Source organism: Rhinoraja longicauda, chromosome 11 (genome assembly GCF_053455715.1).
Source record: "Rhinoraja longicauda isolate Sanriku21f chromosome 11, sRhiLon1.1, whole genome shotgun sequence".
Taxonomy (NCBI): Eukaryota; Metazoa; Chordata; class Chondrichthyes; order Rajiformes; family Arhynchobatidae; genus Rhinoraja; species Rhinoraja longicauda.
In genome coordinates this window covers 55,477,695-55,490,675 of record NC_135963.1, presented here as the reverse complement: position 1 = coordinate 55,490,675, position 12,981 = coordinate 55,477,695, and the positions used below count along the sequence as shown (strand labels likewise).

Sequence of the window (12,981 nt, the reverse complement as noted above, 5' to 3'; positions counted from 1 at the left end):
CCATCCCTCTCCTTCCACCCTTTCCTTCCCTCGCTCTCTCCCTTCCTCTCGCCCCCACTGGCCCCTTCCGCCCTCCCTCTCCCTCCCTCCCTCTCCCTCCCTCTCTCTCCCTCCCTCTCTCTCCCTCTCTCATTCCCTCCTTCACGTTCCCTCCCTCTCTCCCCCAACAATTCTTCCCTTCCCCCCTCTCTCCTACCTCTTCACGTTCACAAGTTATAGGAGTAGACCTTCCCTCCCTCCCCCTCTCTCACTCCTTCTGCCCACCATTGATCCCCCCCCCCCTCTCCCCTCTCCCCCCTTTCCATTCTTTCCATCCCTCTCTCCCTCCCCTCTTCCTCCCTCCTTCCCTTTACTGAATGGGTCAAATGTCCATCGACTGCCCTGTGGGATAATCCTTTATCCCTATTTTATTGGACCCTACAGCCATGCCATCCTGTGCTGTTACCACCAAACCACTGAGCTGGGACAGGTCGCTGAGACTGATGTGCAGGACCCATGGTATTTCAGCGGCAACTCACCTGCCGTGCTTGGCTGCCGTCGAGTCGTACCACTGACTGGAGGCGCTGATATCTTCATCCTGGATTTGTCCTCCAGACATCCCAAGGGGGTAGCGACACACAGCTGGGGAAGGCAACAGAATCAGGAGCCTGGCTCATAAGTCGGAGACATTGCGGCCTTAGTTTAGATTTTTTTTTTTAGATTTTAGATTTTTAGATTTAGAGATACAGCGCAGAAACAGGCCCTTCGGCCCACCGGGTCCGCGCCGCCCAGCGATCCCCTCACACTAACACTATCCTACACCCACTAGGGACAATTTTTACATTTGCCCAGCTAATTAACCTACAAACCTGTACGTCTTTGGAGTGTGGGAGGAAACCGAAGATCTCGGAGGAAACCCACGCAGGTCACGGGGAGAACGTACAAACTCCGTACAGTCGGCACCCGCAGTCAGGATCGAACCCGGTCTCTGGCGCCGTGAGGCAGCAACTCTACCGCTGCGCCACCGTGCCGCCCCTCTGTGGCAAATGGACATGCCACCTGAGGCATTGAGGCATTGACCTGCACTCTGTCTCACTGGCTCTGATATTGGAAAAGCAGGGTCAACTCTACAGTATATTCTCCCTGCATTTCCATGAAAATACTATTGCCCATGCCAACGAACTGCTGGAATCTCAAGTGAACCCACAACTGCTGGAGAAACCCAGTGGGGGAGGCAGCGTTTGTGGAGGCAAGGCGACGTTTCGTCTCGGGACCCTTCTTCGTACCCAAGCTATTAAGTCATTTACAATGAACAAGGAACTACAGATGCTGGTTAACCAATAAAAAAAAACGCACAGAAAGTAGCGGAGTAACTCAGGGGGGTCAGGCAGCATCCCTGGAGAACGCGGATAAGTGTCGATTTATGTCGGGACACTTCTTCAGACTGAAGAAGGGTCACGGCCTGAAACATCACCTTGGCATGTTCTCCAGACATGCTGCTTGACCCACTGAGTTACTCCAGCAATCTGTGTCTAGGTCATTTCTGGGAAGATCTTGTAAGAAAATAACTGCAGATCGAAGGTATTTATTCACAAAATGCTGGAGTAACTAAGCAGGTCAGGCAGCATCTCAGGAGAGAAGGAATGGGCGACGTTTCGGGTCGAGACCCTTCTTCAGACTGATGCCAGGGGGGTGGGACAAAGGAAGGATATAGGTGGAGACAGGAAAACAGAGGGAGATATGGGAAGGAGGAGGGGAAGAGAGGGACAGAGGAACTATCTAAAGTTGGAGAAGTCGATGTTCATACCGCTGGGCTGCAAGCTGCCCAGGCGAAATATGAGGTGCTGTTCCTCCAATTTCCGGTGGGCTTCACTATGGCACTGGAGGAGGCCCATGACAGAAAGGTCAGACTGGGAGTGGGAGGGGGAGTTGAAGTGCTCAGCCACCGGGAGATCAGGTTGGCTAAGGCGGACTGAGCGAAGGTGTTGAGCGAAGCGATCATCGAGCCTGCGTTTGGTCTCGCCGATGTAAAGAAGTTGACATCTGGAGCAGCGGATGCAATAGATGAGGTTGGAGGAGGTGCAGGTGAACCTCTGTCTCACCTGGAAAGACTGTTTGAGTCCTTGGATGGAGTTGAGGGGGGAGGTAAAGGGACAGGTGTTGCATCTGGGAAGACCTTAGTCATATGAGAGGTGAATTTTAACATAAATCAGATAGGTTGAAATATTACTTTTAATATTAATCTCCAATTGGTAAAGTAAAATTAAGGGGTTGGGGGTGGAAGGGTCGGGTTAAAATTCAGCCTGGTTATACTTTCTTGTGCTGTCTGTTGCTTTTTGTTCAAGATGGCCGCGCCGTTGTGTTTGGCTGCCTGCCACTGTATGTTTCTTTTCTTTTCCGAGTCAGATGTGCAGCACTTTGGTCAACGTGGGTTGTTTTTAAATGTGCTATACAAATAAATTGACTTGACTTGACTTGACTTATGTGTTGTCTGAGCTGCTGAGTTACTCCAGCTTTTTAATGTCTCGTTCACTTGTTCTATTTCTCTCTATGTCACCGTCAATATCTCTCAATTCCCTCTCCCCTGACTCTCAGTCGGAAGAAGGGTCTCCACCCGAAACATCACCCATTCCTTCTCCCCAGAGATGCTGCCTGACCCGCTGAGTTTATCCAGCTTTTTGTGCCTGTCCACACTTTCTCAATATTGATGGTATCACAAAATGCTGGGGAAACTCAGCGGGTCAGGCGGCATCTCTGGAGATTTTTTATTTATTTTTTGTCAGGCAGCATCTCTGGAGTTTGTTTTTGTCAGGCAGCGTTTCTGAATTTACCTTCGGTTTATACCAGCATCTGCAGTTATTTTCCTACCCTCCTTCCCAATATTGATGGTCAGCAAACATTGTAACGCGTACATTGTGTATGCAGATCCTTCCCTCAACTCATAACCTTTGGGCATTCATTAACCCAAGGCTCATTTACACTTTTGCTAATCCACAGAGGGCAAAAAACGTCAGCTGACTGGATAACACGCAACAAAAAAGCTTTTCACTGCACCTCGGTTCCCATGACCAATAATAAACTAAATTAAACACAATTACAATCGAGAACAGGTACAGGATAAAGGGAATAACGTTGATCGCAAGATAAAGTCCAGTAACGTCTGTTTGAAGGTAGTCCGAAGGTCTCCAATGAGGTAGATGGGAGGTCAGGGACACTCTCTAGTTGGTGATAACAGCAGGGAGGAAACTGTAAATAGACACAAAACGCTGGAGTAACTCAGTGGGACAGTCCCTGAATCTGGAGCTGTGCAGATACTTTGATTTAATACTTCTGATTTAATACTTTGATTTTTATTCACAAAATGCTGGAGTAACTCAGCAGGTCAGGCAGCATCTCAGGAGAGAAGGAATGGGTGACGTTTCGGGTCGAGACCCTTCTTCAGACTGAAGAAGGGTCTCGACCCGAAACGTCACCCATTCTTTCTCTCCCGAGATGCTGCCTGACCTGCTGAGTTACTCCAGCATTTTGTGAATAGATACCTTCGATTTGTACCAGCATCTGCAGTTATTTTCTTATAATACTTTGATTTAATACTTCTGATTTAATACCCTGGAGTCCCCTGCAATACATATGGAATATATATATTTATATATATATATATATCTATATACTAAAACTCTCGTTTGTTATCTTGTTTGTGACTGAACTTCAGCCAAAACGGTACACGATAGCGCAACAATTTTAGGCCCACCTTACTCACCGTCGTCACATTAATGGTAAAAATGGTCGTTTTATTGAAATTGGTGTTATATTTTTTAAGTTATTCACATTTTAAAGTTTAAATCTATCTCCATCTGAGGGAGGGAAGGGGGAGGGGGGGGAGGGAGGGGGAGGAGGGAGGATAAGGGGGGTTGAGGGGGATGGAGTGGGGGGAGGGGAAGGGGGAGGGAACGGGGGAAGGGGGGAGGGAGGGGGAGGGTGGGGGAGGGAGGTAGGGGGGGTGGGGGGGAAGGGAAGGGGAGCGGGGAGGGGGAGTGGGGAGGGGGAGTGGGAAGTGTGCAGGGGGAGAAGGGGGGGAGAGGGTGCTGCACTAATGCAGTAGAGGTTTGGGCCCAACGGGTCCACTTGGTCTAGTATATATATGAAATGTGCTGCTTCTGACTCATTCGCGTTATTTTCTCAATGTTCACAAAGTCCTAATTAATCCCAAAATGTCTGAAGAAGGGCCCCCGCCACGAAACGTCGCCTATCCATGTCCTCCCCAGATGCTGCCTGACCCGCCGAGTTACTCCAGTACTTTGTGTTCCACGCAAGATTCCAGCATCTGCAGTTTCTCTTGTCTCCAAAATGCCACCTTTGTTCTCGGCAGTGGCATTTAATAAGACAAAGGTACTTTTCATGGACATTTGGTCGCTATTGTTGCACGTATCTTAACTTCACACAGGTATTTATCTTTAGATACTGCCCTCGGTGCCAAATAATTTAGTACGCAGTGCGAATTTCATTGAAGATCAACAACACTTGTGAAAGCAGCATTGGCTGCTGTATAGAATCTATAGCCAGGGTTTTATTGACATTTTATTTACATTCCTCCCTTGAATGAATAAGCTGCATTGGGCAGCACAAGTCGCTTGTTTTATATCCTTAAAAAGAAAGAGAAAAGTAAATAAAGATCGTAATTTATCGCGAAAAACAAGAATACCATCGGGGACTGTTACTGAAAAAAGTAGGAAGCTTCCTTCCCTGGTTTGGAGAAAGAGCAAAACTTCAAAGGCGACTGCCTTTGGCCAAAACACAACGACAGGATTTATGCCGGTTGATAAAATCTCCAAAGAAAACAAGCCTGCTATTTTTTAAGTCAAACGCAAAATTAACCATGGCAGGATGATGGTGTAATTCCCAGAGAAAAGTTGGTCATTCAAAGACACCATGGCTTTTAACTTCCACCCCCTAATGAGTGGGAGTTGAGGGAGGGAGATTATGGATTGGCAGCGTTATGGATAGGCATGTAGCATGGAAACAAGCCCTTCAGCCCAACTTGCCCACACTGACTAAGATGCCCCACCTACACTAGCCCCACCTGCCTGCATTTGGACCTGAATCCTAACCTAACTTCTCCTATCCATGTAACTTGTCCAAATGCCTTTTAAAAGTTGTTCTAGAACCTGCCTCAACTACTTCCTCCAGCAGCTCATTCCATCTACCCACCACCCTTTGAGCGAACCCCTCAGGTTCCTATTAAATCTTCCCTTGCCCACTTTAAACCTATGTCCTCTGGTTCTTGATTCCCCTGCCCTAGGTAAAATACTCTGCGCGCTCACCCTATCTATTTCCTGCCACAACTACCTCCTCTGGCTGCTCGTTCCACACAACCCACCACCCTTTGAGTGAAAAAGTAGCTCCTTGGGTTCATATTAAATCTTTCGTCTCTCATCTTATGTGGGGCTAAGACAGAATCTTCAGACAAACAAGCAGAGTCAAATCTACAGACTTTAGTTCAATTTGGTTTATTGTCACGTGTACCAAGTTACAACGAAAAGCTTTTTTGTTGAGTGCTATCCAGTCAGCAGAAATACTGTACATAAATACAATAGGGGCTAGTGCAATCAAGGGATATGGGGAGAAGGCAGGCTCGGGTTACTGATTGTGGACGATCAGCCATGATCACAGTGAATGGTGGTGCTGGCTCGAAGGGCCAAATGGCCTCCTCCTGCACCTATTTTCTATGTTTCTATGTCATTGAGCCATCCACAGTGTACAGATACATGATAAAGGGAATTGTTTAGTTTAGTGTCGTTTATTGTCACGTGTGCCGAGGTACAGTGAAAAGCATTTTTGTTGCTTGCTATCCAGTCAGCGGAAAGACTGTACATGATTTCAATCAGCCCGTCCACAGTCTACAGATACAGGATGAAGGGAATAACGTTTAGTGAAAGATAAGGTCCAGTAAAGTCCGATTAAAGTCCGAGTAAAGTCCGATTAAAGTCCGAGGGTCTCCAATGTGGTAGATGGGAGGTCAGGACCACTCTCAAGCTGGTGAGAGGATGGTTCAGTTGCCTAATAACAGCGGGGAAGAAAACTGGAGCTATTTGCAATCACTTTGCTTCCAGAAAATAGTGGCTCTGCTGTTGTAAGGTGGTCAGACTTTTGTGAGTTTTAGTCAGGTCTTCATTCTAATTTATCAGCTGACCTCTCCCTTCCCTCCCTCCCCCTCCCCTCCCCTCCCCTCCCTCCCCTCCCCTCCCATGCCCTCCCCTCCCTCCTCTCCTCCCCTCCCTCCTCTCCCCCCCCTTCCCTCCTCTCCCCTCCATCTCCTCCCTCCCCATCATCTCCTTCCTTCCCTCCCTCCATCTCCTCCCCTCCCTCCCTCCCCTCCATCTCCTCACCTCCCCTCCCCTCCATCTCCTCCCTCCCCTCCCTCCCCTCCCCTCCCATGCCCTCCCCTCCCTCCTCTCCCCCCCTTCCCTCCTCTCCCCTCCATCTCCTCCCTCCCCATCATCTCCTTCCTTCCCTCCCTCCATCTCCTCCCTCCCCTCCCTCCCCTCCCTCCCCTCCATCTCCTCACCTCCCCTCCCCTCCATCTCCTCCCCTCCCTCCCTCCCCCTCCCCTCCCCTCCCTCCCCCTCCATCTCCTCCCTTCCCTCCCTCCCCTCCCTCACCTCCCCTCCCTCCCCTCCATCCCCTCCCTCCCCTCCATCTCCTCCCTTCCCTCCCTCCCCTCCCTCCCCTCCCTCCCCCTCCATCTCCTCACCTCCCCTCCCCTCCATCTCCTCCCCTCCCTCCCTCCCCCTCCCCTCCCCTCCCTCCCCCTCCATCTCCTCCCTTCCCTCCCTCCCCCCTCCCTCACCTCCCCTCCCTCCCCTCCATCCCCTCCCTCCCCTCCATCTCCTCCCTTCCCTCCCTCCCCTCCCTCCCCTCCATCTCCTCCCTCCCCTTCCCTCCCTCCCCTCCATCTCCTCCCTTCCCTCCCTCCCCTCCCTCTCCTCCCTCCCCTCCATCTCCTCCTTCCCCTCTCCTCCCTCCCCTCCATCTCCTCCCTTCCATTCCCTCCCTCCCCTCCCCTCCCTCCCCTCCCTTGCCCATGTGGCGTCAAGCAGGATAAGTGGGTGTCTGTTGTCAGCCACAGAGCCAGGGATTGAACACACACATAAGTCGCGCTACGACTTGAGTTTTGGTTGCAAAGAGTGGAAAAGTACTGTGCTCGACCCTGCATGGACTCTACAGCTGCCCGGACCAATCCTCAGGCAAAACTGTAAAAAGGCTTCTGTGCGGAGGGGAATGAAAAATACAAGATGAATAGTCTGCTTGTTTCCCTGATATTTACTGTCTTACCACTGGCTCCAACACACATAAATCATGTCTATCCTACAGTGAGCCAAAGGGTCAGCTCATGTCAATTATTGCAGCAATGTTTTCTGAGAAACAATACTAAAGAATGTAAATAGGAAAAGCAGAACCAGGATATCTTGCCGCCTAAGCAAACAATGATTGGTCTTTTTTTTTCCATCTTGTGTAAAAATTTGGTCAAAGCCCAACACTGTCTGGAAGGATGAGAGTGTGCCAAGTCTTCAAGTATTTTTTCATCATCAGAAAATGAAGCAGCTGTTTTTTTCCGGTTTTAGATATGTGGTTCCCCAGGTGTGGCAGAGGGAAATGAAGTCTCTGGGGATTACAGACGCTGGAATCTTGAGCAAAACCATCCACAGATGTCAGTCATTGAGGGCTATGGCACAGAAGCAGGCCCTTTGCCCAACTTGTCCATGCTGACCCAACGACTGTTCTACCTAAGAACACTGAAGAAGTCTGGTCTACCCCAACAGCTTCTACCACTGCACCATAGAGAGCATCCTAACATATGGCATCCCTGTGTGGTATCTCAGCTGCACGGAGGCAGAGAGGAAAGCTCTTCAGCGGGTAGTCCATAGAGCTCAGAGGACCATCGGAACACAGCTACCAGCCTTGGAGGGCATCTACAACACACGATGCCTCAGAAAAGCCACCAGCATCCACAAAGACTCTTCACACCCCTGCAACAGTCAGTTCGAACTTCCACCATCGGGCAGACGATACAAGGCCTTCTACGCCCGCACCTCCAGACTCAGGAACAGCTTCATCCCCAGGGCCATAGCTGCTATGAACCGGTCCTGCTGAGCCGGATGGTCACATCGCACAGTGAACCGGCACAGATCTACTTGCACTTTATTCTGTCTTAAATCTGTTCCAATTTGTTTCATTGGGTTGTTTAAATTAATACAGACTAGCTAATTAAATTATTGCATCGTATGGGAGGTGCATTCCCAATCTCGTTGTACCCCTGTACAATGACAATAAAGATGTATTGTATTGTATTGTATTGTATTGTATTGTATTGTATTGTATTGTATTGTATGCCTCATCCGAACCTGTCCCTTTCTCCCCATTTAGCCCCAATCCCTCTAACCTTTCCTATTCATGTACCTGTCCAAGTGTCTTTTAAATGCTGATATCGTACCTCCTCTGCCATGCACCAACCTAAGTTGCCCCTGAGGTTCCAATTAAATTTTGCCTCTCTCACCTTAAATCCATGACCTGTGGTTTTTGATTTCTTTCCGCTGGGTAAAAGACTCTGTGCATTCACCCTGTCTGTAACCCTCATGATTTTATGCACCTCAAGAAGATCATCATTCAGCCTCCTGCACTGCAGGGAATGTGCGAGGAATAGATTGGGTAAACGCACTCTTGCCCAGAGTAGGGGAAACGAGAACCAGAGGACAAAGGTTTAAGGTGAGGGGGAAAGATTTAATAGGAACACGAGGGGTATCTTTTACACACGGAGGGTGATGGGTGTATGCAACAAGCTGCCAGAGGATGTATTTGATGGCAGGAACTATCTGAACATTTAAGAAACATTTAGACAGGTACATTAGATAGGACAGGTGGAGAGGGATATGGGCCAAATGCGGGCAGGTGAGACTATTGCAGATGGGACATGTTTGCCGGTGTGGGCAAGTTGGGCTGAAGAGCCTGGTTCCATGCTGCATCACTCTATGACTCTAATAAAGTCCTAGCCTTCACCAGAGATGCAATCTGACCCACTGAGTTACTCCAGCACTTTGTGGCCTTTTGTGTATTAACCAGCATCTGCAGTTCTTCGTTTCTACCACATGGATAGGTGGCCTTTTGGGTTAGGACCCTTCAAAAAAGTTCTGTGGTCATCATTAGATTATCACCATCTACAGTCACAGAAAATCATGCTGCCTCTCAGATGTAATTAATTAGTTTAATTAATGAATTAATTAATTAAGGTTATTACTAGAATTAATAATTCATTTGTTTAGCTTATGTGTACTGAGGTACAATAAAAAAAAACTTTTGTTGCATAGGGAAAAAAAACTGCAGATGCTGGTTTAAATCAAAGGTTGACACAAAATGCTGGAGTAACTCAGCGGGTCAGGCAGCATCTCGGGAGAGAAGGAATGGGTGACGTTTCGGGTCGAGACCCTTCTTCAGTCTGATTCTTCGCATTGACCCTTCACCAGAGTTTCTACCTTTTGTTGCGTGCTATCTAGTCAGCGAAAAGATAATACATGATTACAATCAAGTCGACCACAGTGTGCAGATACAGGATAAAGGGAATAATCTTTAGTGCAAGATAAAGTCCAGACAGGTCTTGACCTGAAACGTCACCCATTCCTTCTCTCCAGAGATGCTGCCTGTCCCGCTGAGTTACTCCAGCATTTTGTGTCCACCATGGTCCGATTAAAAATAGTTTGAGGGTCTCCAATGAGGTAGATGGTAGGTCAGGACCGCTCTCTAGTTGGTGATAGGGTGGTTCAGCTGCCTGATAACAGCTGGGAAGAGACTGTCCCTGAATCTGGAGGTGTGCGTTTTCACACTTCTGCACCTCTTGCCTGATGGGAGAGGGGGGGGGGGGGGAGAGGGAGTGACCGGGGTGAGACCGGTCCTTGATTACGCTGGGTTACGTCCTTGATTATGTCCTTGATTATATTAACTTCGATCGGCTGGTTCTTTTAAGATTACTTCTTGTAAGAAGCCACATCTCTTCAGCTCATAATTTCAGCTTAATGGCCAGGATAGATTGCAGAACGGACAATGTGGTGAAGGGTACATACCAGAACAGATTTTCCTGTTCCAAGCATTATTACAAAGGTGCAATGAGACTCTGAACAATAACTATCTTACAATTTCAAATGACATGGCACATTGAACAGTGTGAAATAGTTTAGTTTAGTTTCGTTCATTATTGTCACGTGAACCGAGGCACAGTAAAACAGCTGTTGTTTGCGCGCTATCCTGTCCGAGAAAAGACTGCACATGATTACAATCAAGCCGACCACTGAGCAAAGATAAAGGATAAGGGGGACAACATTTTGTGCAAGATATAACATTGAAGTCCGATAACATCTGATTAAAGATAGTTCTAAGATCCCCATGAGGTAGATGGGATGTCAGGGCCGCGCTCTAGCTGATGGGGGGATGGATCAGTTGTCCCAAATGGCCGTGCAGGCCAAGGCTTTGGGTGGTTTTAAAGCAGAGGTTGATAGGTTCTTGATTAGTAAGGGCGTCAAAGGTTATGGGGAGAAGGCAGGAGAATGGGATTCAGAGGGAAAAATAGATCAACCATGATTGAGTGGCGGAGTAGACTTAATGGCCCGAACAGCCTAATCCTGCTCCTATGACCTATGAACGGATGAACTTACAACAGCTGGGAAGAAACTGTCCCTGAATCTGAATCTAAACTCTTGCCTGATGGGAGAAGGGGGGGGGGGGGGGGGGGTTGTGACCGGGGTGAGACTGGTCCTTGATTATGATGGCAGTCCAGCTGAGGCAGCGTGAAGTGTAGATGGAGCCAATGGAAGGGACGTGGGTTTGTGTGATGGTCTGGGCTATGTCTACAACTCTCTACAATTCCTTGTGGTCTTGGATGGGGCTGTTCCCAAACCAGAGTGCGATGCATCCCGACAAGATGCTTTCCATCTATCTTGATCGGCATGGACGAGTTAGGACGGAGAGATAGATCGCCCATGATTGAATGGCGGAGTAGACTCGATGGGCCGAATGGTCTAATTCTACTCCTATTCCTTATGACATGAGTTGGGCTGAAGGGCCTGTTTCTGTGCTGTGCGATTCTTTGACTCTTTGACTCTTGCTCTGACCATGTGACCAGTGACCCCGAAGGTTGACTTTGGCAGAGCATCACGGACTTTGTTGGTTAACCTAGTCGAGTAATTATTTACTCACATGCATGACTCGTTGACCAAGCTGGAACTGCTCATCAATGGCATGCAGCCTTGCTTTGGTGCTCGATTCTGGCTGACAGGCTAATGCCTCAGATTACACCTCAGTCTCTGCTGAAACTGCAACTTTGGTCTGGGTTCCTCCAGGCCGTGGGCTAACACGAAACAGCACTGTGGCTCGTTTCTGGTGGAGTTGCATCCTGACTACGGGTGCTGTCTGTAGACTTTGTACGTTCTCCCCGTGACCACGTGGGTTTTCTCCGAGATCTTTGGTTTCCTCCCACACTCCAAAGACGTACAGGTTTGTAGGTTGATTGGCTGGGTGTACATGTAAACTTTGCCCCTAGTGTGTGTGTAGGGTAGTGTTAATGTGCAGGGATCGCTGGGCGGCGCGGACCCGGTGGGCCAAAGGGCCTGTTTCCGCGCTGTATCTCTAAACTAAACTAAACTAAACTAAAAATCCCGAGCATGGAAACACTACCACTAAAAAAATTCAAGCTCTCCCAAGTGTTGAAAATAGCGAGCAACATTGAGAGTGAGGTGAGGATTGTGATTTCAGCTGTTAAACGGGCTTCCATTTCAACTGCTTTAAGTCTCAGTCTCAGACTGGATGGATGAAAGTGCCAGTCGACGGATAAAAGAATCATATTTCAACCTAATGTAAAAGCGAGAAAGTGGTACCATAAAACTAAGCTTTCCCCAAAGTTCAATGCAAAAATAGATTTTATTCCCCCAGTTTTTGATCTCCTGGTTGCCAAACAGTTTAACTCTCCTTCCATTCCCACACTGACCTTTCTGTCCTGGGCCTCCTCCACTGTCAGAGTGAGGCCCAATGCAAATTGGAGGAACAGCACCTTATATTTTGCTTGGGCGGCTTACAACCCAGTGGTATGAATATTGACTTCTCTAATTTCAAGTAACCCTTGCATCCCCCTCTCTGTCTGTCCCTCCCCTACCTTAATCGTCGTACTAGTTTCACTGTCATCCTGTTGAGTTTCAAGGTCTGCATAGAATCGTTTTCACCTTCCCCCCCCAGCCAACAACGGACCATTGTGGTCTCCACCTTTCCTTGGTCATCATTACCGTTTGCATATCTTTCATTCATATGTTCAATGTTCCTTTTATATCTCTCGTTTCCCTCTCCCCTGACTCAGTCTGAAGAAGGGTCTCGACCTGAAAGGTCGCCTATTCCTTTACTCCAGAGATGCTGCCTGACCCGCTGAGTTACTCCAGCCTTTTTGCGTTTATCTTAGATTTTATTCCGGATGGGCTTCAAGACAGTTACAGAGAAGTAAAAGAAAGGAGGCTCGCTGGAGTAACTCAGCGGGTCAGGCAGCATCTGTGGAGGGAATGAACAGGTGACATTTCAGGTCCAGACCCTACATCTAGACTGACCGAGTCCATACCGACCATCGATCGATCACCTGTTCACACTAATTCTGCGTTATCCAACTTGCTCATCCACTCCCTACACACTAGGGGGCAATTTAAAGAGAGCTGATTAATTTACAGACCCACACGCCTTTGGGATGCCAGAGCACCTGGAGGAAACCCACACGGTCACCGTTTCATTTAGAGATAGAGCGTAGAAACAGGCCCTTTGGCCCATCAAGTCCGTGCTGGCCAGCGATCCCCGCACACCAACACTATCCGACACCCACTAGGGACAATTTACAATTATGCCAAGCCAATTAACCTACAAACCTGTACGTCTTTGGAGTGTGGGAGGAAACCAGAGCACCCGGAGAAAACCCACATGGTCATG

The 12,981-nt window shown here is 48.5% G+C and overlaps 1 protein-coding gene across 3 annotated transcripts in view; it reads right to left on the bottom strand.

Moving 5' to 3' along the window:
* ddr2a (discoidin domain receptor tyrosine kinase 2a) overlaps positions 1–12,981 on the bottom strand; it is a 140,305-nt gene that overhangs the window by 49,318 nt on the left and 78,006 nt on the right. For all 3 annotated transcript variants that reach the window (XM_078407769.1, XM_078407771.1, XM_078407772.1), the window contains one exon: positions 519–621. In XM_078407769.1, the coding sequence (XP_078263895.1) occupies positions 519–621 (103 nt within the window). The remainder of the gene's footprint in view (positions 1–518; positions 622–12,981) is intronic.